The 27,337-nt window shown below is 32.8% G+C and overlaps 1 protein-coding gene across 1 annotated transcript; it reads right to left on the minus strand.

Moving 5' to 3' along the window:
- Positions 1-222: 222 nt before the first annotated feature.
- LOC110631822 (pectinesterase) lies at positions 223-3,938 on the minus strand. The gene is made up of 2 exons (XM_021779795.2): positions 2,868-3,938; positions 223-1,278 (listed from the first exon to the last, which is right to left on the minus strand). The coding sequence occupies exons 1-2, from the start codon at positions 3,886-3,888 to the stop codon at positions 590-592; spliced, it is 1,710 nt and encodes a 569-aa protein (XP_021635487.2). The 5' UTR covers positions 3,889-3,938; the 3' UTR covers positions 223-589.
- Between the last annotated feature and the right edge of the window lie 23,399 nt (positions 3,939-27,337).

Here is a 27,337-nt window from a genome sequence, read left to right on the forward strand (position 1 = left end):
ATGTAATTTGTGATTGATCAACTCATAATTATATTCTAAGCACCTTTCAAACAAAATGCTAACATCTAAACCTTGAAAGCATTTAATCTTAATTATTTTTATTGAGTTTTATATTTCAATGAAGTGATATTATGATCATTTTTCATCCTTTAATATATATATATATTTTTTTGGTAGAAATTAATATAATATTATTTCCACTAGTTATGCACTTCATACATATGCTTCTTGATTTCCGTTTTGTTAATATATTTTCATTAAGAAAAGAAAATGAAATACAAAGAAATTACATGACGAATTGAAGCTTCTGCTTGATGGTTTGATATTAAAACCTTATATACAAAGACTTGAGTTGACACATGGAAATATATTTAGCAGAAACTTCTATAGCTACAACATATAGCAGAAAGAAACTTCTAAAGCCTGTAAAAACATAAATGCATCAGCAGACTTAGCCTATTCATAGAGCACTTTTCAACTTGGAAAGAAAAAGACTCAATTTGGAGACTTCCACTGCTCTTTTACCCCCCAAAAAAAAAAACACACAAATTTAGTACACTGCAATGATTGCCCTCCAATAGCATGGAAATTAACCAATAAGTCCAGAATCAAAAGACACCCCAGTCGAAGGCAACCACATATTGCCATCAATGAAACTGCCGACAGTGAACGTTTGAGCCACGGCTACTGTGAGTGTGCCTCGATATCCAGACCACTGGACCCTACCGGAAGTTGAACCTCCAGGGCCTGAGTTCATATATTCTCCATAAAAGAGCGTGCTAAGGGCAAAATTGCCAGACCAAGGATGCCAACCAGCAGGATTAATAGAGCCGTCAATAAAGGACTGCATTATAACTGTCCTGGAATATTTCTGCCAAGGTCTTCCAAGATACGTGATCTTGGAACCTGCGAGGTCTGAAGCTGATCCTATCTTGCAATTGTGTATAGAAATGCCTGTGTTCTGATTAGGGTCAGTTCGACCTTGAGCTGTGACAAAGTTCTTGGAGCCTGAAGAAGGTTTCCTGGCAAAAATGCTGCAGTTCTGAAAAACGACAGCAGAATTTCCAAATATGAAATCTATTGTGCCATAAATGTCAGTTTCCCTGTAGAATTGGCGCTTGGAGTGGGTGTAGAGACTGTCTTGATAGCCCTCAATTGAGCACTGAAAGATCACTGATTTATCTGATCCAACTCGAAGGGCAACTGCTTGGTGCTTCTGTGGACCCGCACTGTTTACAAATGTTATGCCTCGAGCTATGAATCCATCTCCCATGGCCGCTGAAATTAACAATCAAATTATTCATGTTAAGCATCATTATAGCAAGTATATCTTTTCTAAGTGTTTCAAAAATATTTAAAAATGAGGAGATTTTCACAGTGTAATCTCGATATTTTATATATAACACTTAAAATAAGTAATTTATTCAATTATACTAAAGTCATCTCTAAATTATGAAATTTCTAGTTTTGAGTGTCAATTAGAACTAATTATATTAAAAAAAATTGCTTTTTTAATAACTTACTATTTGCATTTATTTCTAAATTGTAGACTTTATTCATTACATATATCTAAGTTTGATGAATGACCTTCTATTATTGTATGAAGGATATATCAAAAAGCATAATAATAATAATAAAAGATATAAAAACAAATTTGATGCCAACTGATACATAAACCAACGAGAGCTGAATTGCTGTTATGGAAGGGCCTACTATAGAAGAAATAGCAGCAATTTGACATGATTGAAATCTCCAAAAATCAACAATAATGGATAAGGTGTCGCATATGGTACATGGAAGGACGTCACTTGCAAGCCCCACCATTATCTATATAATAGATCTATAGATATAATCCAAAATATTTTTTATGCAACAAAAATTTCTCCTCAGATGACATTAATTAATTGTTCCATCATACCATCACACATTTAAAGCTTCCAGCTCAAACGCAATTCGTTGTTGAAGTCGACAATTAATCATATCTCACTTGTTTCATAATAATAATAATAATAATAATATCTCACTTAAATTACATATATTTACAGTAATTGTTGTTTATAATAAAAATTATCTGGTATATGTATATATATATATATATATATATATATATATATTAGTATTAATTCAAAAGAAAATGAAATAATATTAAAAAAATTTATTTCTATAATTTTGAAGTTATAATCTAAAATTATAATACTTTTAATTTAAATCTAAATCAAAGCTGTAAATAAATAAAAAATACATGAATATTTGCCGGTTTGCTTGCGATAATAATATTATAAATAACCTAATTTTTACAAATTAAATGATTAAATTAATATAATATATAAAAATAATTTACTATATTATTTTTATATTAGATTAACTTACTTGCCCACTAAAATAAAATTCCGTTCTTAATTAAATAATTAGAAAGAATCATAATTATTAAATTTGATTTGAAATTTGACTCAATTGAAAAATCCAATTGATGTATTATTTGTTTAACCAGTGAATCAATAATTCAAATAATTAAAAATTAATTAAATATATATTAATTAAATATTACACTTATTAATATAATTAAATAAATATAATCAATTATTAGGTGAGAAATGTCATATTCCTAATTATCACCAAATTACTATTTTTTTTTGAAATTATTAATACAATAAAAATAAATTTTTAAATCAATAATTATATATGATACTTAATTCGCCACTTACGACCTAGAATGATTAACTGTTTCCAGCGAGATGTTTTCTTCTTTTCAAATTCACGCAACAAATTTTGATAATGGAGAATTGGTCCAATCAAAATATATAAAAATAAAATAAATATTTAATAACAAAAAAAGTTAAATTTATAAATATTACTCAGCTACTCACCAACCGTAGCAGACTGGAAAGTTGACCATCCACCGTCAGCGTTTCTACTACCTACAATGACCGTTTTGCCCTTCCCGTCACCCACTAACATAACGTTCTTCCCCTTTCTGGGAAAGTTCAGGTTTTCCTTGTAAGTCCCAGCTTTCACGTAAATTACATTTCTACCCCCAACAGCCAAAGAGCCCAACAGCTCAATTGCTTCTGCTATTGTCTTATGCGTTCCACTCCCATCCTTTGCCACCACTGCATGTGCTTCTATCTCCCCTATCGGAGCTTCCAGAAGCTTCCTTTCCCATGCCGACACCCAACTCGGAAACCCATTACCGGCAAAAAGTTTCCGACCACTAGGGTTCGACTTTTTATTAGCCTCTTCTGTCCCATAATGAGACACATAAAAAGCCAAGGAATTGCTTATATGGTGACTTAAATTTCTCGCCGTGGAAATCATTACCCCTTTTTCTTCTTTGAACTTACTATTCTGAAGGCTTTCAATGCATGTGTCTTGATTGGTAAGTGCAGCACTAAGCCATGTTTGGACATCACTGTGTCTTTGGATAAGGTTATTCTTGCGGTTGATGACATTAGATAGTTGGTCTAAGCTATCATCAAGAAGCTCAATACAATCTTTCATGGCACCAGGAGGAGCCAGATGTGCCTGGGAATTATTATTATTATTATGAGCGGAGAGACTAAGAAAAGAAGCGAGGTTTAGAGCTGAATGAGCTTGTTTCAAGGTGTACTGAACAGAGAGATAAAAGAGCTCTTCTGGAGTTGCTGGTAGAGTACTGGTTTCCAGTGACACAAGGAAAGATTCACAGGCAGTTTTGTAAAGGGTGGCTTTACAGGCAGAGGAAATGGAGGGTTCAGTAGCTGATGAAGAGGACTTTTGATCATTATTGTAAGCTTCTGCTAGAGCAGCTAAGGAGAAGATTTTGATGATAAAGACTATAGTTAGGGGAATTGAGCATTTTTGGCTCCTAGGCTTTGGCTTTGCATGGGAGAAACCTGCCATTGTGTACATGTGGCTGGGGTTGAGACTTGAGAGCGAGAGGCAATAAAATTAATGAAACTGCTGTGTGCATGGATGCATAGGCTCCCTACTCTTTATATATAAATATATACAGGAGTTTCTACATAAAAATTTTTAAAAGTAAAAAAAAAAAAAAGTAATTTGTTTTAATATAGTTAATTCTGCTCATCATTTATAAAATTATGGCAATCAATGGTTGAATTAGTGGTATAGAGTTAGTCTCAAGTAATCTTTACTTGGAAATTACGAAATTCGAATCTGAATCGTTATTTTTAAAAATTTTATCTAAATATTACTTTTGTTACAATACATTTCTGAGGATTTAATCCAAAATTGTTTAGAATAGAGAAAGCGAATCCATATAATCAATCCTAAATATTTAAGATAAAAAGCTTAATTGAGTTGAGTTTAGTTGATTATTACTTTTGGTTCAACATGAATTAGTTTTATCTTTATGTGCACCTAAATATTACATTGATAAATTTATAAAATTATTTTACTTATAAAAAAAAATTATTCTAATTGAAATTTGATCTTGAAACTTTTCTGTTTGAAATATATTATAAAATAAGGAATTATTGGATTACGGGATTAGTCTAATGGTGAAATTTGTTATTATTTATTTGTCTCTTGTCAATATATTTTTTATTTAAGAAAATAATAAAGTTGCTTTGTTGATGTCGTTCATCATCGAGGGGAATAAAGCAATAAAGTTACATTATGCAGGCTGGGATGATTAATTAGCATTACAACTATTTCTTTAATTTTATTAATTAATTAACATCACATTGTATTAAAGTTGGCCATCCGGTAGGTGTAACTTCTTTCTGAAATCATAAACTTGCATTATTACGCGTTTGTATTCTTGATCAATAGATGAAGAAGAACATTTAATTTTTCCTGGAAAGTTTTGTTAAGAAAAGCAATAGATATAGATCTAACCGCAGGTCAGTTTAAAATTGAAATCAAATTGAAATTAATTAAATCGAAACTGAGCTAAAATAATTAAAATTAAATTAATTAAAATGAATACTAACTGTTCTAATAGCTATTGGAACTTTAATAGCTATCAGCTATTTACTAGCTGTTAAATATTAGCTGTTAGTTGTTAATTTTTTATATAATGATTCATAATAGAAGTTTTTAGTAAAATTAATTGTTGGTGTCATCTTCTTGATCTTGATCAAAATGCTCCATCAATAACTAAAAAATTATGAGAGGTAAATTTTTATGAACCACTCTATCAATTTCTAAATATTAGTATAAATACTATGCCACTGAATAATATAAATAAGAGATATTGTGTTTTAATTATAGTCAAAACACGAAATATTACCTTAAAAATTATTGTACAATAGGGTCTTAAAAATATATGAAAATAAAATAATATGCAATTTTCATATATAATTGAAATCCCTTTTTAATTCTTTTGAAATAAATTTCATAGTAATAGTAATTTATAAAAATTAAATTGACAAAATGGATTAAATATCAAAATACTAAATTTATCCCAAATTTAGTATTTTTTAATTCATACAAATGAAAAATATAATTTGTCGGTCTCTATTTTTACGTAATTAACTTATATATTTATTACTAATTTCTAATTTTATTTGTTTTAATATGTTAAATTTTATAAAAATAAATTACATCTTTAATATAATATATTATAATCAATATTTTTAATAAATTAATAATTTAAATTAAAAAATTGATTCTCAAGTAAATATTTAATAAATTATAAGATTTTGATATTAAATCAATTTTAATTTTATGATTAATTTAGATTGAAAATATTTTGTTTTATTAATAAAAATAAAAATTTAAATTACATGTCAAACAGAAAATTAAAAGAAATTTTCATTTTAGTTAAATCATTTAATTAAATTAAGTAATTCATATATTAAAAATTAATGAATTCATTTTATTTTATTTTTTCAAAACTTATCATTATTTATAAATATAAATGAATGTGAATTCGGTCCCTTCAACGTTAAGCCTCTAGTTCTGCCACCGTTAAATCGATTTTTTTAAAAAAAATTGAAAAAATAATTTTTAAAAAAATATTTCTATCATTATATTTAATTAAAATCAAAATTAAACCAAAACTGAAATTAAAATTAGATTAGAAATGAAACAAAATTAGAATAAAATCTTGAAAGATCCATTCTATCCCCTAAACTAGAATCATCAATTTAAGTCTCAAATTAGACCAGAATCGGACCTGAGCTAGTTTTAGATGGATGCACATGTACACATGCATTGAATTTAATTACAACAAAAATATCTTATACCTAGGCCTATTGATCAAATAAATCTAAATTTTTTACATTAATTGTTATTTTTTAAAATCTTTTAATTTTAGATCATTTAATTATAATTTTTAAAATTAAAAAAAAATTATTCAAAATCCAAATTCTTATTTAATGATTTTGACTTTTGCCACGGGATATCAAGTGACTAGACAAGTCATCCTCTCTCTCCCTCGTTATCTCTCTGTCTCATCCCATGGAAAATTATAATAAAGGCCAAGGAATAAAAACTAAAGTTACTTACACAACATAGTTCAACAAGTATGTAACTCACACTCCATAAATCACAAGGATAGTTCCATTCAAACTTGCAGAAAATATTCAATCATTGAAAAAAGACAACAAAAGTAGAAACACAAATAAAAATTAAAAATTATGATTTATTAAGTCACTTGACATTTCATGTATCAAAAGTCAAAATCTTTAATTGAAATTTTACTAATTGAATAATTTTTTTTTAATTTCAAAAGTTTTAATTAAATTGTCAAAAATTAAAAGATTTAAATAGAATGACCCATAAACCATCAACGTAAAAATTTGGATTTATTTAGCATAGACATTTCATGTATCAAAAGTCAAAATCTTCAATTGAAATTTTACAAATTGAATAATTTTTTTTTAATTTCAAAATTTTTAATCAAATTGTCAAAAATTAAAAGATTTAGATAGAATGACCATAAACTATCAACGCAAAGATTTGGATTTATTTGGCATATAACCTTACTTCTAGTGATATTGTCCGTAACAGTAAAAGTTTGAATTGTTCTCAACTTCTTTCAATGTACTAGCAATTATTTGAAAATTTTCAAAAATCTGAAGTAAATAGCTATTACAATAATGAGTTAATGACGTTTAGACTCTGTTTGGTTCAATTCTATGGTAAAATTTATTTGATTTGTAAATGAATTCTATGATAAAATTCATTTATGAATGAATTATATAATAAAATTCATTTATCAATGAATTTCCTTATTTGGTATATTTTATATTAAATATAAAATTCATTTCAAATGGACTGAATTTTGTGTTTGGAATAAATAAAATAAAATAAAATAATATATAATAAGAGAATAATTTTATCACTTGAAATATATATGATTTTAAGTTTAGAATTCATTTGCAAATTCTATCAATTTTGATGGAATTTGATTTAGTTATAATAAATTCTATGGAATTGATTATTAAGAATTCTAAATGAATTTTCATTTAAACTAAACACTAAATCTTAGATTTACAAATGAATTCTACAAAATTTTATGGAATTCATTTATACTAAACACTATCTTAATTTAATTGTATTGAAGTCATTTTCAAGAATATAAGTGTAAAGCCCTAAAAGAAAAAAAAAAAAAAAAAGTTGGCCATGTTTCAGGACGCAACTTGCATCCAGATTAGGAAAAAATATATATATTTGAAAGTTTAACTTTCCAGTAACACTACACCACCCCACCACCCCCCCCCCCCCCCCCCATATGCCATCTCTTCTTCCCTCTGCCGTCTCTCCCTTTGCCTCATGCTTTTCCGGTCGGCAAAGGAGTGACCACTGACGACTGACACTTCATCACCTCCAGGCAAGCTCCGGCGACAGCCAAGAGCCATGAACAGCGGTTGGCAATGGTGGTTTTCTGGTGGTTTTACAAAGAAATAAAAAATGGGTTCCAAACTTTGAATGCTCATATCTGGTGATTTCGATGCCCGACTAGAGTGATTCCAGTTGCTATGGACTCCTAGTGAAGAGTACTTTCAAATAACACCAACCATGCAGGATTTGGTAGCCATTTCCGACGCCGACGAGGAAAGAGAAAATGGGTCTTTTCAAAATTTTCGATCATATTTTTTATGATCCGATAGTCAAATCAGTGATGCTAGACCATCAATGAACTCAGTGCATCGAGACCTTTGAGATGGGATCAACTCCGCCAATCAGACACCGTGTGAAAAAGGTGATCATCTAACGGTCTAGATTACTTGGTGAGATTTTCAACCCTTTTCGATGCTCACAAATTAAATATAATTATATGATAATTATTAACAATTTATGGACTTCGTTCAGGTGCAATCGGATCAATGATAGCTCACCGGCATTCGAGACCGAGTTTTCAACTCGATATGGGTGTCCCGCGGGCTGTCCCAAAAAAGGTTCATATTTATAGTTATTCTCAGCATTTTCAGACATCCCAGACACGTTCCAGATAGCAAAATTTACAAAGGTAGTCCCAAACTCAAGTCGTGTAATTTTTACCTTGGCTAAGCTAACTGATAAATCTGTAAAATATTCCTGAATCAGTAAAATTGAGTGAAATAAATTTAATCAATACAAAGATGATGTGGACTACCTCCAAGAATATTTTTATAATTTTTGAAGTACTAGAAATATTTATTTAGACTATAGAGGAGTTAGGGACTCGAGCTAGAGTTTGGATGTTTGGACTTAGATTAGGTTTCTTGTAGGCCTCGGATGGACATTACAATTGTTGTTGTGGGCCTGAGGCGCTGTGTGTTGCTATTGGTTCATTTTTCTTACAAAGGGGTTAGGTTCAATTATAGACGAGACTCTACTGAAATTTCGGTAAGACCTTAGGAATTATTCTTGCTTTTTTTATTAAATTAATTAATTAATTCTATTATTAATTTTGATAGAGGTCAATGTGTCTGTCTAGGTAATCGGTGCCGGCTAGCCTTTCTTCTTTTTTCAGCCAGACCAGCTATAGTCAAATCAATCAGTCAATAAGTTTGATATTGATTTTATTTGTAATTTCAATATTATTAATTTATATTCAAGACATGCTCATGCATTCACTTATATGCATATATATAATTAGTTAAATGCTAAGCAAGCTCCTTTGCTACATATGATATTGAACTTGTTTATGGATGTTGCCTTAAGATAACTTGGAGCTGTGTATGTGTGTGTGTGTTGGCGTGAGTATGGTGTGGATATGGATATGAGTAGGACGGGTAGTCTCGGCTGGAGTTTGACTCGCTGGGACCCGATTCTTTTATATGAATAAGTTGGGGTGAGCACGGCTTTGAGTTGATTTTACTGGCCTCCGCACTTGGGTTATTAAGTGAAAGTCTGGCTTGAGTTAACCTCCCTAGCAAGTATTGGATTAAGAGAGATATATAGGAGATCAACTCCCATATATGTATTGATGTGACATATGGGTGCGTGCATGCTCCAAATTATCTTTTGTGTGAATATTTGTTAAATTGTTTGAACCATGTGAACGTATTGCATTTCACACATAGGAATGCATTAAGTTTAGAGAGTTATTGAAATTATATTTAAAATCAATATCTTACTCTCTAAGCCGAACGCTCATTCTTGTTTAAATATTTTTCCTAGGTTATAGGAGGAGCGAGTTTATTTTTTAGTCTAACCAGCATTTTTCTCCACAAGTTGTGATGCTTCTTAATTTAATAGTTTTTTTATTGCGTCCATTTATTTTTTTGTTTATTTATCTATTTCTCTAATTACTAAAACTTTGTCATGACACTAGTTTGTGAATATATTATATTAATTAATGATATTAAATGGTTTGTATATATTGTGTATCATGGTTGAGCTAGACTCCCCTAGTAATGGATTTTTTATAAATATCAGATTGGGTTGGCCCAAATAAATTTATGATATTTTTTTATTTCTTTGCATGTTGGGCCTTGATTTTTGGTCCTAGTTATGGGTTTAGAAATAGTAAAGCTTACTACGAGCCTCTGGGGCTTTATACGGGTCCAAGTCCTAGTGCCAATCAGGCCCATGGAATCAGTTCATGACAAAGTTGGTATCAAAGCTTAGGTAGTGATTCATGAGAAAGTGTATACCTAGAGTTATCACAAGTGGAGTATGGGATCCTATTTTGTCTTCTTTTATAATTTCTTGTTTCTAGACTCTGCATTATTCCTTGGGTAGTATAAGAGTGCTTTAATTTAGTGTCTCGATTTTCATGAAGTACATGGTGATGTAAATTAGAGCTAACATATGTGTTGAGGTTTGCCATGGGGATACATACTCCAAAAAATATTGTGTTTCTGTCAGAATAGCGATAAGTGGTGTGCCTATCTAATATAAGACATGAGTATATAAAAGTTAGTTATGGCAGTATAGCTGCCCTGGTGGGGGCAAAGGTACCACTGCTGGCAGTTATCAGTAGACAACATAATCAGCAAGTTTATTGTATCAGTGGCTTAAAGAGAGATAAGAGGTTAGGAAAAAATGGTTTGTTAGGACCTATCACAGTAATCTATGCAATGCTGCCATTGTTTGTTCTATAAGCTGCATATTACAGTACTGATATGAGATTATTACATAAAGCTATGTGCATCCTCGTGGTGTTCCATGATTAGGGTATTTACAAACAGCTTTTGTTTTTGTATAGTTATGTTAGGATGGAGTTTTATTTTTAGGGAGAATTTTGGAACTCCTAGTTAGAGGTTTAAACCCTTGAGCTACAGCATCAAAGATCATAATTGGGTGGTAACCAAAGTCAGAGACTCAGTTACCCTAACATGAGTTAGAGTTAAAGCATGAGTTGTCTTGGATTAAAGGTTTAGTATAGTAGCTATGTAAGGATGACACCTAATAAATAAGACCATTTGGTCTCAGATACAAGATCTTAGATAGTTTTGGCATTACAGTGTACTTTTTGCTTAGGGTTTAAAAAAGATAGTACTCCTTGTATGACAGTGAAATGCAGAGTGCGATTCTGCTTCCTAAAAGAGATCGAAGGTTACGAATAATGTTCATAGCCTATAAAAAGATGTTTTAAGAAAGTTTGTAGCATGCTAAGAGAGCAGATGGCCTTACATAGTTGTGGCAGTGTAGTAGATGTCGTACCTCTCTTACTATCGATTATGCTACAGAGTATGGTAATATCCTTCAAGAAAAATGGTAGATTCCTTTTGGGGTTAGTGACCTACCGAATGGCATCCCAGATGGGACCATAGTATGTGGTAGGGAGTTGTTGGCTCTGGTATCTTAAAGGGGTACAAGTTTCACTGTAGGAACCATAAGTGATCAAATCATGATGGACGTAAAGCCTTTGAATTTAATGATGGGTTTGGATACTCAGTGTCTTAAGTTTTGGCGAATTGGGTGGAAATGGGGAAAATAGTATCCTTGTAGATCTCCTCCTCGAGGTAGTAGAGGATAATCAATAGTTTATCAGATAAGAATAGAAATCACACAATGAATGCATGGCTGATGTTCCTTGTGTCCCTTCTCAGATTTTTACTACCTAAGATAAAAGTATACTTGAAGCAAAGCGGAGGATAAGGGCAGTAAGTCAGAGTAGACAAATCACAAAATGCTAGTAGATAGAATAAGTGCAAAAATGAAAGCTAGGATAGTTGGTTTAGATGCAGTAGTAAAGGAAGCCAAATGCTAATGGAAGTGCTAATCAGAGTAGTCAGAAGACCAATTCTGAGTTACACAAAAGCATAAACGATAAAGTAAAAATAGTAAATAAGGAATACAAGTGTTGCATAGCTAGCAGGTTAAAAGGAAGAACAGAGGCAAGATGTATAATAGGAAAGGTGTTATTCTGGATAAGATGAGCTAAAAAGAAAATTAGAAGGCCCAGAACAGGACCTCATTAGTGGGAATCATTGACAAGATATAGAACCCAGAAGTGTAAGTCTTAGAATATGTTATAGGTTGGGTAGTATGAGGAGTCAAAATAAAGGTTTCTGAGTTACATATTTGGATCTGTCTTTGTTTGATCCCCATCTCTGAGGTTGAGCATGTGGTATAGGGATGCAATCCCTTTTGTCTATTGTCAGTACGAGAAGAGTTAGGTAAGGAATGCAAACTAAGTGGGCTATAGCTAGGATGATGTTCTAGACTATCTTGTTAGGCTAAGGAATGAGACTAGTAAACATTAAGTTGATTAAGGTACGTAATGGTTTAAATAGGCTTAATGAGAGAAAAGAATGATAAATAATGGCACAGAAGCTCTAGTTTAAAGGATAATCTAGATGTTGTTAAGAGAAATTAGGCAGATATTTTTTTTTAGTGTGACCAATAAGTCACTTGTGCAAAAGTATCAATGGCAGAATAACAGTATGGGACAAAACATGAAGAGACAGGTACAGGTGGTAATCATGAGTCACTTGGAAGTGCAAGAATCAGAGTAATAGTAGTAGGTGTGATTGAAGTTAGTTCAAGAAGAATTTGTTGGTGACTGGCATCTTCTAGAATACAATAAGCTATAAGGACACAAAAGAAATGATGATAGGCATAGAGGACAAGCGGAGTATAAGTAGAGAAAATAAATTATAAAATGCTACGTCAGGTAGAATAATGGTATAATAGAGAATTGGGGCTTATAAAAAAAAAAATTGAAAGAGGTTCAAGTTTATAACAATGGGATGGTCATATTCATAGGAAGAGGCACAAGGATGAGAAAAGAAAAGGTTAAGAACATACAAGATGAATAACTAAGCACTATTAGTACTATCGACTCAAAACTCGAGACAAAAGGTAAAGAAAAAGTACAGTGGATTAGAAAGGTATCAATAGTAATAAGAAAAAGAGAGCAAATGATACCTAAAGGATAGTAGAAAGGCCAAAAAGTGCTAATTACAAGAATGAGAACAAGAAGGATTGAGCATGCGAGGGGCACACAGAGGAATGTTTAGGATAAGTTATGGTAACATGGCAAGGAATGCAAGTCACGTTCTTAGGGAGCAAAGATTGGTGACATAGAGGAATGAAAGCGAGTTATAAAAACACACATCAGTACAGGGGGGAAGAGAATTAAACACCAAAGTTGGTTATTTAAACATTCAAGGACGAATGTTCTTAAGGTGGGGAGATTGTAAAGCCCTACAAAAAAAAAAGTTGGCCATGTTTTAAGACACGAATTAAAATTTGAAAGTTTAACTTTCTAGTAACACCACCCCACACCATGCCCCCCCCCCCCCTACGCCATCTCTTCTTCCTTCTCCTATCTCTCCCTTTTCCTCATGCTTTTTCAGCTAGCAAAGGAGTGACCACTGACAACTGACACTCCATCACCTCCAAATAAGCTCCGGCAATGATCAAGAGCCATGAATAGTGGCTAGCAATAGTTATTTTCTGGTGGTTTTGCAAAAGAAGAGAAAATGGATTTCAAATTTTGAATGCTCATATCCAGTGATTCTGATGCCTGATTGGAGTGATTCTAGTTGCTATGGACTCCTGGTGAAAAGTACTTTCAGATGCGACCAACCATGCCGAATTTGGTGGCCATTTCCAGTGCTCACGATGAGAGAGAAAATCAGTCTTTTTAAGTTTTTGGATCAGATTTTGGCCATCCGACCATCTGATCGGCAATCCGAGACCATCGATGAACTCAGCGCATCGAGACCTTTGAGATGGGACTAGCCCCGCTCTGATTAAACACTGTTTGAAAAAGGCGATCATCGGACGATCTAAATTGCTTGGTGAGATTTTTTACTCTTTTTGATGTCCATAAATTAAATATAATTATATGATAATTATTAATAATTTATGGACTTTGTTTAGGTATAATTGGATTGGCGAGAGCTCACTGATACTCGGGATCAAGTTTTCAACCCGGTCTGAGTGTCCGGCGGGCTATCCCGTGAAGGAGTCATGTTTATAGTCATTCCTAGTGTTTTCAGATATCCCCGACGCATTCCAAGTAGCAAAATTTGCAAAGGTAGTCTTGAACTCAAGTTGTGTAGTTTTTTCCTTGGGTAAGCTAGCTGATAAATCTGTAAAATATTTCTAACTGAGTAGAATTGAGTCAAATAAATTTAATCAATACAAGGATGATGTGGAGGACCTCCAGGAATATTTTTATAATTTTTAAAGTGCTGAAAATATTTGTTTGGACAGTAAAAGATTTACAGACCTGAGCTAGATTTTGGATGTTTGGACTTAAATTACATTTCTTGTAGGCCCTGGATGGGCATTATAATTGTTATTGTGGGCCTAAGGCCCTGTGCATTGCTGTTGGTTCATTTTTCTTACAGGGGAGTTAGGTCCAGTTATAGGGGAGACTATCAAAATTTCGACAAGACCTTAGAAATTATTCTTGCTTCTTTGACTAAATTAATTAATTAATTCTGTCAGTAATTTTGATAGAGGTCAATGTATCTTTCTAGATAATCGGTGCCAGCTAGCCTTTCTTCTCCTTCCAGCTAGACCAGCTACAGTCAAGGCAATTAGTCTATGAGTTTGATATAGATTTTATTTGTAATTTTAATATTATTAATTTATATTCAAGGCATGCTCTTGCATTCACTTATATGTATGTATATAATTAGTTAAATGCTAGGCACGCTCCTTTGCTGTATATGATATTGAATTTGTTTGTGGATGTCGCCATAAGATTGTTAGTAGTATGCCTTAGAGCATATCATTTTGTATGTATCTTGTACATATCTTTTTAATAAAAGGCACTTTCACTTTTCCGTTTACATAATATATTTATGTGTAATAGAAAAGGTCCATTGATATTTTGTTAGAAATTCTATTCTTAAGTTGTTAAGAATATGAGTAACAGTATTTTAAGCACAAAGTATTATAAATTGGTTCACAATCGAGGATACTTCACAAAGGACATAACTTATCCAGAAAGATTGTAATCATGTTTGTTCCAAGGTATTTATATGAGATATAAATAAGATGGAGTGGTGAGTCTCATGCCATATAACAAACATGATAGGCACTTATACATGATAAGTAGGCCGAACTAGTGACACTTATGACAAGCACATATAGTTTACTCTTGTCAATGAATTGTCATATATCATATCAGTGCATATAATCTTTAGACCTAAGATGATATAGTTATCTTGTATATAGGTGGGTTGAGTTCGATGCTGCTTTCATACTTATACTGTGTATAGGCATATGGTCATGTGTTGGCTCCTACTAGTTATATATGGAGATAGGTGTTGATCAAGATAGAATCCATTACCCTAAGTAAATAGGGATAAAATCCTATGTTCATTTAATTGTTCTTATTGTTTCAAGTTCCTGGCCAGGACAAACAGATTTAATCAGAAAATAGTTTCTGATAAGAAAATCTAATTAATCAAGAACTGGAATTAAAAGAGAACACAATATTCATAGCAAATGGAGTTTGACATTAACCATGACTCCAGCTCAAATTGGGATTTTGTAATGAAGATATTCTAGTGCATGGTAACATATGATTAAAGGTTCATTTAAGCTATTCCTTATTACTGATTGGGTGGTCATGGCATACTATGCTAGGTGTCAACTATGGTCTATGAGATGTCTGAAATGATTTAGAGAAATTATTTATGGTAAGAAAGAGTTCTAATGATATTAAGAGTTAATATCAGTTCTCATTGCCAATAAGTAATGGGCCTAGTAAGTCACACATCTATATAAACAAATCACCATTTAAAATTAATTAAAGAGTTTAATTAATTAATTAAAGAGGTTTGGTTTACATTAAGATTGCAAAGTCCTTAGTATGACTTGAAACCAAATCTAGGTTATTGGATGTATAGTATAAATTAAATTTATATTTAGTTTGATTAAATATGAATTTAATTAAGAGAAATTAATTAATAGAGATTAATTAATTAATTTATATTTAATATAAATTGATTTAAAGAGGAGAAATTATAATTTTGGGTTGAGAACTCAAATTAAAAAGTAAGGGAAAATTGGTCTTTTTACATGGTGATATGTGGCACCATGAGATAGTGACACACACTCCTCTCTTTTCTCTCAAGTTGGACGAGAAGTTGGATGACAACTTTGTCTCTCCCTCTCCTCTTCAATTTCTCAATTGATTCAAGGGAAAAACTATGATTTCCTCTTGAATTAAAATTATTAGAAAATGTTTCTAACACCTAATACATTCATACAACCTTCACAAAGCATAAACTCCATCTCAAAATTGGTTGACAAGACTTGAGAAGCCAATGTAGGGGCTGCCATTGCATCTTTGGTGTGTGCTTGTGGTGAACAAACTAGAGGGACAACATTTGGGGCCCTAAGAACATCCTAAGAGGCTTCAATTGTGCATCAAGAGGTTAGTACCTAAAAATCCCTCTTTTAGTTAGGGTTTAATTAAATTAAATGTTAATTCACAATCTTCAAATGGAAAATGAAGATATTAATACATATTAAAAGTGTTTTAATATGCAATTGAGCATTGAAATTAATTAGGCACATAAGAAATGTGGTATGATGCATGAAACCCTATAAGAAAAATTTTAAAATTCAATGCTCCAATGCACCAATTTCCATGCTTCCGCTCTTTCAATTAGTATCAGAGCTACTATATTTGCCATTAAGATTGTTTATGAGGTTTAATTGTGTGATTAGATCAAATTTGGATTGATTTGAAGCTGGTTTGGGTGCTCACCATAGGCGGTTTGGGCGAGATACACACCCCAAGGGTGTGTTGGATTTTTGGGCTTGGTTTTTGGGCTCATTATGCAATTGTTGTACATCTTAAGGCCCATAATTAAGCTCATACCTAATTAAATTGTTTAATTAGGAATTTTAATCACACAATTAATTTTTTAAAAATTGTTTTCAAGGTATTAAATTTAGAAAAGATTTCTAAATTTAAAATTATTTGAATGAGATTTAAATTTAATTTTGGTTAAATATGTGATATTCAATTTAATTTTTAGTATGTACATTTTATTTAATTGTTAAATTTTAATATGCATGATGGATGATCATGGATAATAAAAGACCAATGTGATTAGATTTATTTCTTTTATTTTTCTTTGGCATGTAAAATAATTAATTTTATTTTAGTGGTATATATTATAAATGTTGTAATAATTTAGGTTGTAATTTCATTTATTTGAGGACTTTAAAGTCCATATTCTTGTAAACTCACCTTGGTATGCCAAGAATTACAATGTAATTAGATTACAAGAAGAACAAGAAAGTCAAGAGCATTGGCGGGACTAGTGGGAGGAAATCAATATCAATGGTTGATTATGTACTCCTTTAGCAACTCTTGTAAAATGAATGAATGAAATACACCTAGAAATGCCCTGATTCAATTCTTGGTTGCTCAGAATTGAATCCCTTAGAAAGTCCATGATCATACCATATTATTTTTTTTTATCCATGTATGCATGAGATGTGTATGAATGTATGCAAGTATATGGTATATGCATGCCAATTGGATAATGAGCAAAGTGAGATCATAATAGTAATTAAGTCGACCATAAAATCTTCCAAACAAATGATTAAGTTGGAAATGGTATAATTAAAGTAATTATATCATGGCTCTCAATTGAGGCAATTATTTTAAGAAATTTTAAATACTTGCATGTGATACATTTATTTAAGAGATTTTCTTAAGAATAATTGTTAAGCATAAGATGTTGTAAATATGTAAATTATTGGTGGCAATAATGGATGTACCTGAGGACATTAAAATTATTTACATGTTTACTGGCTCAATGGGATCAACGTAACTAATGCAAGATAAATCAATAATGGATATGTCTGAGATTTTGAGCATTAAGGGCTAAATAAATAATTGAGCCTCACATGAGATGTGATGGGCAAGGAGTTGCTCACTTATAGTTTATTGTAATTCCAATAATGGATGTGCCTGAGGATGATCAATAAGACAATAAGAATTCAATCACCCACTAGAAATCTATCCAACTAGGATTTCCGTTTCCTACTTTGGAAGTGTAGGATTCGCTAAGTTAATGGGAGGACCAATTTGATTAAAAGACCATAATCATTTTGGTTAATTACTTGATACATTTACTAATTAATCTAGTTATTTTCTGCAGTTAATTTTTCTGATAATAATGAGCACACAACAACCACCACCATCCAATATCCTTGCAAGCTTACTTGATCACAATAGGTTGATGGGACCTAATCTTTATGATTGGCTCAGAAATTTAAAACTTGTCCTGAACCTAGAACGTATTGGATATGTTTTAGACTTAAAGGTTCCTAGTCCCTTACCTCCAAAGGCCACTCAAGAGGAACTAGACACTTTGGACAAGTGAAAGGAGCATGATATGAGAGCCAAATGTTAAATGCTTGCTTCTACTAATGAGTTACAAAAGCAGCATGAAAATATGCAAAATGCAAGTGAGTTCCTCCTTCACCCACAAGAGTTGTATGGTGAGCACAGCAGGAATGCTAGGTATGAGATATCTAGACATTTATTCCGCATGAGGATGTCTGAGGGACAGAATATAGGAGATCATGTCCACAAGATGATTCGGCTTATTGAGTAGCTGGAACATCTTGATTTTCACATGGATTTCTAACTGCAGACGGTTCTAATCCTTTAGTCCCTGCCTGAGTCATTTGGGAATTTTGTGACAAATTTCCATATGACAAAGCAAGAGTGTACTTTAGCTGGGTTGCTTAACATGCTGGTTATTGCCCAAAAGAATATGCCGTGCAATAAAGGAAAAGAAATGGCTTTGATTGCATCTTCTTCTTCTACTAGAAAGTCCAAAAAGAAGAAAGGCAATAATAATAAGAAACCTCAAATTCCTGGACCTTCCAAGAAGATAGCTAAACAGAAGGGTAAGACCGAAGCTAACAAAGGCAAGGGAAAGTGTTTACACTGCCAGAAGGATGGGCACTGGAAAAGAAACTGCCCAGAGTATCTTGCTTCTCTGAAGGACAAGAAGGATAGACCTTCAGAAGGTATGTCTGTGTCTTGTTATTTAGATTTTGATGATAATCATAGTTCATCTACATCTTGGGTTTTAGATATAAGTGCTAGTTCTCACATTACTTTTGATTTGCAGGAACTAGTAAGTAGTAACAGCTTGCAGTCATGAGATATTAGACTCCGGGTTGGCAATAGCTCAACTGTTGAAGCTTTAGCCATAAGATCTAAATCTTTATACATGAATGGACATATTTTGTATTTAAATAATGTTTTACATGTACCTGATGCTTTTAAGAACATCATTTCTATATCTAGTTTGACTAGAAATGGCTATGAATTTCAGTTCACAAATGATGTTTGCAATATTTATTTTGGAAATAAATATGTTAGCTCGGGTTATATGCATGATGGACTTTATTATTTAGATAATAAAGTTAAATAAAATCTAATGCAAGCAATCTAAATGAATGTAATGCCATGATGAAAATCAACTCAAGTTCAAAATATATTTGGCACTTAAGATTAGGTCATGTTGCAGAAGATAGGATTGCAAAGCTGGAGAAAATGGAGATTTTATCCTCATTGGGTTCTGAACCTACTCCAACTTGTGAATCCTGCCTTGAAGGCAAAATGACTACATCACCTTTTGTTGGACAATGGTTAAGAGCTGAAAATATTTTGGAACTTATACATGGTGATGTATGTGGTCCATTTAAGGAAATGGCTAGAGGCAGTTTTCATTACTTTATTATCTTTACTGATGATAAACCAAGGTTTGGGTATTTGTATTTGATGAAATACAAACATGAATCCTTTGAAAAGTTCAAAGAATTTAAATGTGAAGTAGAAAATCAAACAGGAAAAAGTATTAAAACTCTTCGATCAGATTATAGAGGTAAATACTTAAGTACTGAATTTGATGAATACTTGAAAGAACATGGCATTATCTACCAACTGACTCCTCCAGGAATGCCACAACTGAATGGTGTATCTGAAGGAGAAATTGTACCCTATTAGATATGGTACGCAGTATGATGAGCTATGCTGATATGCCAGTCCTGTTTTGGGGATTTGTGTTAGAATCAGCTTTGCATATTCTGAATAGGATTCCATCAAAATCAATCTCTTCCACACCTTATGAGATATGGCATGGAAGAAAATCGAGTCTTAAGCATGTTAAGATTTGGGGTTATCCAGCTTATATTAAAAAGCTGAACACTGATAAATTGGAAACCAGATCAGAAAAAGGTCGATTTGTTAGATATCCAAAAGAAAGTTTTGGATACTATTTTTATTTGCCCACATCACAAAAGGTTGTGGTAAGCAGAGATGCCATATTTCTTGAACAACAGTTTATTCAAGAAGGTGGCAAAGGAAGGCAAATAGAGTTAGAATTGGAGAATTCTAACCAACCAACAGATCAAATGGATATAGATCCATCTAGTCAACCTACACTTATTGATGAAACATCTACAGTAATACCTCGCAGATCGATCAGGATATCTCACCCACCAGAGAGATATGGTTTTCTTCATGAAGATGAACAAGAGTTGTTTACTTATGAAGAAATAGATCATGGAGATGATCCTCTTACCTATGAAGAAGCTATATTAGATATAGACTCTTCAAAATGGATTGAAGCTGTGAAATCCAAAATTGATTCCATGCATAAGAACCAAGTCTGGGACCTTGTCGACCCACCTGAAGGTATTGTACCTATAGGTAATAAATGGGTTTTCAAGAAGAAAATTAGTTCTGATGGAAAGGTAGAGACCTAAAAAGCAAGACTAGTTGCAAAAGGGTTTCGCCAAGGGCAAGGAATCGACTATGAGGAGACTTTCTCATCTGTTTCCATGCTTAAATCAATTAGGATTTTATTAGCAATAGCTGCATACTATGATTATGAGATTTGGCAAATGGATGTCAAAACAACTTTTCTCAATGGAAACATTGATGAAAACATTTTCATGGAACAACCTAGGGGTTTTGAATTCCAAGATGGTTCCAAGATATGCAAGCTAAAACGATCCATTTATGGGTTGAAATAAGCTTCGAGGAGTTGGAACATCCATTTTCATGAAGTCATTAAATCATTTAGTTTTATCAAAAATATGGATGAGCTATGTGTATTTAAGAAGGTTAGTGAGAATGTTGTCACTTTCCTTATTTTATATGTAGATGACATTTTATTGATAGGTAATGACATAGGTATGTTGACAACTGTCAAGGTATGGTTGTCAAATACATTCTCCATGAAAGAATTAGGAGAGGCAACCTATATTCTTGAAATTCGCATCTATAGAGATAAAGCGAAAAGAATAATTGGTTTATCCCAAAGTATATGCTTGGAAAAGGTGTTAAAAAGTTTTAACATGCTTAATTCCAAGAAAGGATTGTTACCAATAAGACATGGTATCCACCTTTCTAAAGAGATGTCTCTAAAAACACCATAAGAAAGAGATAAAATGGCCAGGATTTCATATACTTTGGCTATTGGAAGTTTAATGTATGCAATGTTGTGTACTAGGCCGGATATCGCATATGTTGTTAGTTTGACTAGCAAGTTTCAATCCAATCCAGGTTTGGAACACTGGATAGCTGTCAAGAATATCCTTAAGTACTTGAGAAGAACTAAGGATTTATTCTTGATTTATGGAGGTGGTGACTTGCAACTGGATGGTTATACTGATTCTGATTTTCAATCAGATATCGATGATAGAAAGTCTACCTCTGTGTTTGTGTTCATTTATAATGAAGGTGCAGTCAGTTGAAAGAGTTCCAAACAAAGTACGACTGCTGATTCCACTACAGAGGCTGAGTACATTGCTGCATCAGATGCTGTAAAAGAGGTTTTTTGGATAAAGAAGTTCGTGACAGAACTTGTAGTAGTTCCTTCCATTGAGTCAATAGTTCCTCTCTACTGTGACAATAATGGAGTGGCCATACAGGCTAAGGAACCCTGGTCTCACCAGAAATCCAAACACATAGAAAGGCGCTACCACATTATCAGAGAGATAGTTGGGCAAGGCGATATAGCCATGCAGAAAATAGCATCAGCCGAAAATCCAGCTGATCCATTCACAAAGCCTATGTCACAAACTCAGCTAGATCGACATCTTGAGAAGATGGGTATAAGATATTGTAATGAATGGCTCTAGTGCTAGTGGGAGATTGTTAGTAGTATGTCCTAGAGCATATCACTTTATATGTATCTTGTACATATCTTATTAATAAAAGGCAATTTCACTTTTTAGTTTACATAATATATTTATGTGTAATAGAAAAGGTCCATTGATGTTTTGTTAGAAATTCTATTCTTAAGTTGTTAAGAATATGAGTGATAGTATTTCTAGCACAAAATATCATAAATTGGTTCACAATCGAGGATACTTTATAAAGAACATGACTTATCCAGAAAGATTGTAATCATGTTTGTTCCAAGGTATTTATATGAGATATAAATAAGATGGAGTGGTGAGTCTCATGCCACATAATAAACATGATAGGCACTTATACATGATAAGTAGGCCGAACCAGTGACGCTTATGATAAGCACATGGAGTTTACTCTTGTCAATGCATTGTCATATATTATATTAGTGCATATAATCTTTAGACCTGAGATAACATAGTTATCTTGTATATAGGTGGTTTGAGTTTGATACTGCTTTCATACTTGTACTGTGTATGGGTATATGGGCATGTGTTGGCTCCTACTAGTTATATATGGAGATAGGTGTTGATCAAGATGGAATCCGTTACCCTAAGTAAATAGGGATAAAATCCTATGTTCATTTAATTGTTCTTAATGTTTCAATTTCCTGGCCAGGACAGACAGATTTAATCAGAAAAGAGTTTCTGACAAGAAAATCTAATTAATAAAGAACTGGAATTAAAAGAGAATATAATGTTCATAGCAAATGGGGTTTAACATTAACCATGACTCCAGCTCGAATTGGGATTTTGTAACGGAGAGATTCTAGTGTATGGTAACATATGATTAAAGGTTCATTTAAAGTATTCCTTATTACTAATTGGGTGGCCATGGCATACTATGCTAGGTGTCAACCATGGTCTATGAGATGTCTGAAATGATTTAGAGAAATTATTTACGGTAAGAAAGAGTTCTAATGATATTAAGAGTTAATATCATTTCTCATTGCCAATAAGTAATGGGCCTAGTAAGTCATACATCTATACAAGCAAATCACCATTTAAAATATGATTTAATTGATTAATTAAAGAGTTTAATTAATTAATTAAAGAGGTTTCGTTTACAATAAGATTGCAAAGTCCCTAGCATGACTTGAAACCAAATCTAGGTTATTGGATGTATAGTATAAATTAAATTTATATTTAATTTGATAATTTACTTATGAGAAATTAATTAATGAAGATTAATTAATTAATTAATTTATATTTGATATAAATTGATTTAAAGAAGAGAAATTATAATTTTATGTTGAGAACTCAAATTAAAATGTAAGGGCAAATTGGTCTTTTCACATGGTGACATGTGGCACCATGAGATAGTGACACATGGCACCATATAATCTTGCTACTTGTCTTCCTATGATAGAAGACCACATGTCATGATTTAAATGGAGCTTGACACTTGGCTTCATAGGATTAAATCAAATAATAACAAGATGGGATCTTGTGATGACATGTGGCAAGGGAGTAAGTTAGGGTTTGACCTAAGTATATAAAGAAAAGTTATAAAGAAAAAACACACTCCTCTCTTTTCTCTCAAGTTGGACGGCAACTTTGTCTCTCCCTCTCCTCTTCAATTTCTCAATTGATTCAAGGGAAAAACTATGATTTCCTCTTGAATTAAAATTATTAGAAAGTGTTTCTAACACCCAATATATTCATACAACCTTCACAAAGCATAAACCCCATCTCAAAATTGGTTGACAAGGCTTGAGAAGCCAATCTAGGGGCTGCCATTGCATCTTTGGTGTGTGCTTGTGGTGGACAAACTAGAGGGACAACATTTGGGGTCTTAAGAACATCCTAAGAGGCTTCAATTGTGCATCAAGAGGTTAGTACCTAAAAATCCCTCTTTTAGTTAGGGTTTAATTGAATTAAATGTTAATTCACAATCTTTAATGGCAAATGAAATTTTAATGCATGCTAAAATATGTTTTGGTATGCAATTAGGCATTGGAAATAGATTAGGATCATAAGACACTAGGTATGGTGCATGTAACCTTAGAAATAATTTTTGAAATTCAAGGTTCTAATGCCCTTTAATCCATGCTTCTACACCTTCAAAGATAACTTGGAGCTGTGTGTGTATGTGTGCTAGCATGAGTATGGTGTGGATATAGATATGGGTAGGACGAGTAGTCCCGACTGGAGCTTGACTCACTGGGATCTGATCCTTATATATGGATAAGTCGAAGTGAGCACGGCTTTGAGTTGATTTCGCTAGCCCCCGCACTTGGATTATTAAGAAAAAGTTTGGCTTGAGTTGACCTCACTGGTAAGTATTGGATTAAGAGAGCTATATAGGGGATTAGCTCTCATATATGTATTGATGTGACACATTGGTGCGTGCATGCTCCAAATTATCTTTTGTGTGCGAATATTGGTTAAATTGTTTAAACTATGTGAACGTGTTGCATTTCACACATAGGAATACATTAGGTTTAGATAACTATATAAATTATATTTAATATCAATATTATTACTCTTTGAGTCGAACGCTTATTCCTATTCAAATAGTTTTTCTAAGTTGCAGAAGAAGTTTATTTTTTAGTCTAACCTGCATTTTTCTTCATAGGTTGTGGTACTTCTTAGTTTAATAGTTTTTTTTATTGTGTCTATTTATTTGTTTATTTATTTATCTATTTGTCAAATTACTAGAACTCTGCCGTGACACTAGTTTGTAAATATATTATAATAATTAACAATAGTAAATGATTTATACATGTTGTGTATTAAGGTTGAACTAGATTCTCCTAGTAGTGGATCTCTAATAGTTATCAGGTTGGGTTGGCCCTAATAAATTTATAACATTTTATTTTATTTATTTGCATTTTGGGCCTTGATTTTGGTCTTAGTTTTGGGTTTAGGGATAGTGAGGCTTACTACGGGCCTCGGGGGCTTTATGCCAAACCAGGTCCTAGTATCGGTCTGGCCTATGGAACTGAGTCGTGACAAAGTTAGTATCAGAGCTTAGGCTCTAGATTCAAGGGAAAGTGTGTACCTAAAGTTGTCATAGGTGAAGTATGAGATCATGTTTTATCTTCTTCTATAATTTCTTATTTCTAGACTTAGCATTATTCCTTAGGTAGTATAAGAGTGCTTCAGTTTAGTGTCTAGATTTTTGTGGGGTACAAGGTGATGTGAACTAAAACTAGCTATCGTATTAAGGTCTGCCATGGAGATATGTACTCTAAGAAATGTTGTGTTTCAGTCAAAATAGGGATAAGTGGCTTGCCTATCTAGTGTAAGGCATGAGTACATAAAGGTGAGTTATGGTCGTATAGCTACCCTAGGTGGTGGTAAAGGTACCACTACTGGTAGTTATCAGTGGACAACCCAATCAGGGCAAGTTTATAGCTACCTTAGGTGGTGGCAAAGGTACCACTACTGGCAGTTATCAGTGGACAACCCAATTAGGGCAAGTTTATGGTATCAGTGGGTTAAAGAAAGATAAGAGGTTGGGAAACATGGTTTGTTATGACGTATTGCAGTAATCTACACAATGCTCTCATTATTTATTCTGTAAGCTACAGATCACAGTACTGACATGGGATTAATGTGTAGAGCTATTTGCATTCCCGTGGTGTTCCATGATGAGAGTATTTACAAACAGCCTCTGTTTTGGTACAGTTATGCTAGGACAGAGTTTTATTTCTGTGGAGAAGTTTGGAACTCCTCGTTAGAGGTTTAAACCATTGAGCTACAGTATCAAAGATCACAGTTGGGTGGTAACTAAAGTCAAAGACTCGATTACCTTAACATGAGCTAGAGTTAAAGCATGAGTTGTCTTGGATTAAAGGTTTAGTATAGTAGCTGTGTAAGGATGACACCTACTAAATAAGACCATTTGGTCTCAGGTATGGGATCTTAGACAGTTTTGGCATTACAGTGTACTTTTTGCCTAGGGTTTTATAAAAATAGTACTCCTTGTGTGACAGCGAAATGCAAAGTGTAGTTCTGCTTCCTAAAAGAGATCGAAGGTTATGAATAATATTCATAGCCTATAAAAAGATGTTTTAAGAAAGTTTGTAGCATGATAAGAGAGCAGATGGCCTTAAATAGTTGTGGCAGTGTAGTAGATATAGTACCTCTCTTACTATCAGTTATGCTGCAGAGTATGGTAATGTCCTTCAAGAAAGATAGCAGATTGCTTCCTGTGTTAGAGGCCTACCAAATGGCATTCCATATGGGACCATAGTATGTGGTAGAGAGTTGTTGGCTCAGGTATCTTAGAGGGGTACAAGTTTCACTGTAGGAACCATAAGTGATCAAATTATGATAGACATAAAGCCTTTGAATTTAATGACGAGTTTGGGTACTCAGTGTCTTAAGTTTTGGCGAATTAGGTGGAAATGGGGAAATTAATATCCTTGTAGATCTCCTCCTTAAGGTAGTAGAGGATAATCTATAGTTTATCAAATAAGAACAAAAATCATGTAATGAATGCATGGCTAATGGTCCTTGTGTCCCTTCTCAGTTTTTTACTACCTAAGATAAGAGTATACTTAAAGCAAAACAAAGTATAAGGGCAATAAGTTAGAGTAGACAAATCACAAATTACCAGCATATAGAAGAAGTGCAAAAATGAGAGCTAGGACAGTTGGTTTAGATACAGCAGTAAAGATAAGCTAGATGCCAGTGGAAGTGCTAATCAAAATAGTCAGAAGACCAATTTTGAGTTAAACAAAAGCATAAATGATGTGGCAAAAACAGTAAATAAGAAGTATAAGTGTGGTGCAGCCAGTAGGTCAGAAGGAAGAACAGAGGCAAAATGTGTAATAAGCAATGTGTTATTTTGGGTAAGATGAGCTGAAAAGCAAGATTAGAAGGTCCAAAACAGGACCCCATTAGTGGGAATCATTGATTAGATATAGAATAATCTTGGAATAGGTCATAGCTCAGGTAGTATGAGGAGTCAAATTAAATCTGACTTTATTTGTTCCCCATCTCTGAGGTAGAGCATGTGGTACAGGGATGTGATCCCTTTTGTCTGTTGTCAGTATGAAAAGAGTTAGATAAGGAAAGCAACTATGGGTTATAGCTAGGATGGTGTTCTGGACTGTCTTGGCAGGCTGAGGAATGAAACTAGTAAACATTAAGTTGATTAAGGTACATAATAGTTTAAATAGGCTTGATGATAGAAAATAATGATGAATAATGGCACAGAGGCTCTAGGTTAGAGGATAATCTAGATGTTGTTAAGAGAAATTAGGCGGATATTTTTTTTTAGTGTGACCAATAAGTCACTTTTGCAAAAGTATCAATGGCATAATAATAGTATGGGACAAAACATGAAAAGATAGGT

Source organism: Hevea brasiliensis, chromosome 6 (assembly GCF_030052815.1).
Source record: "Hevea brasiliensis isolate MT/VB/25A 57/8 chromosome 6, ASM3005281v1, whole genome shotgun sequence".
NCBI lineage: Eukaryota > Viridiplantae > Streptophyta > Magnoliopsida > Malpighiales > Euphorbiaceae > Hevea > Hevea brasiliensis.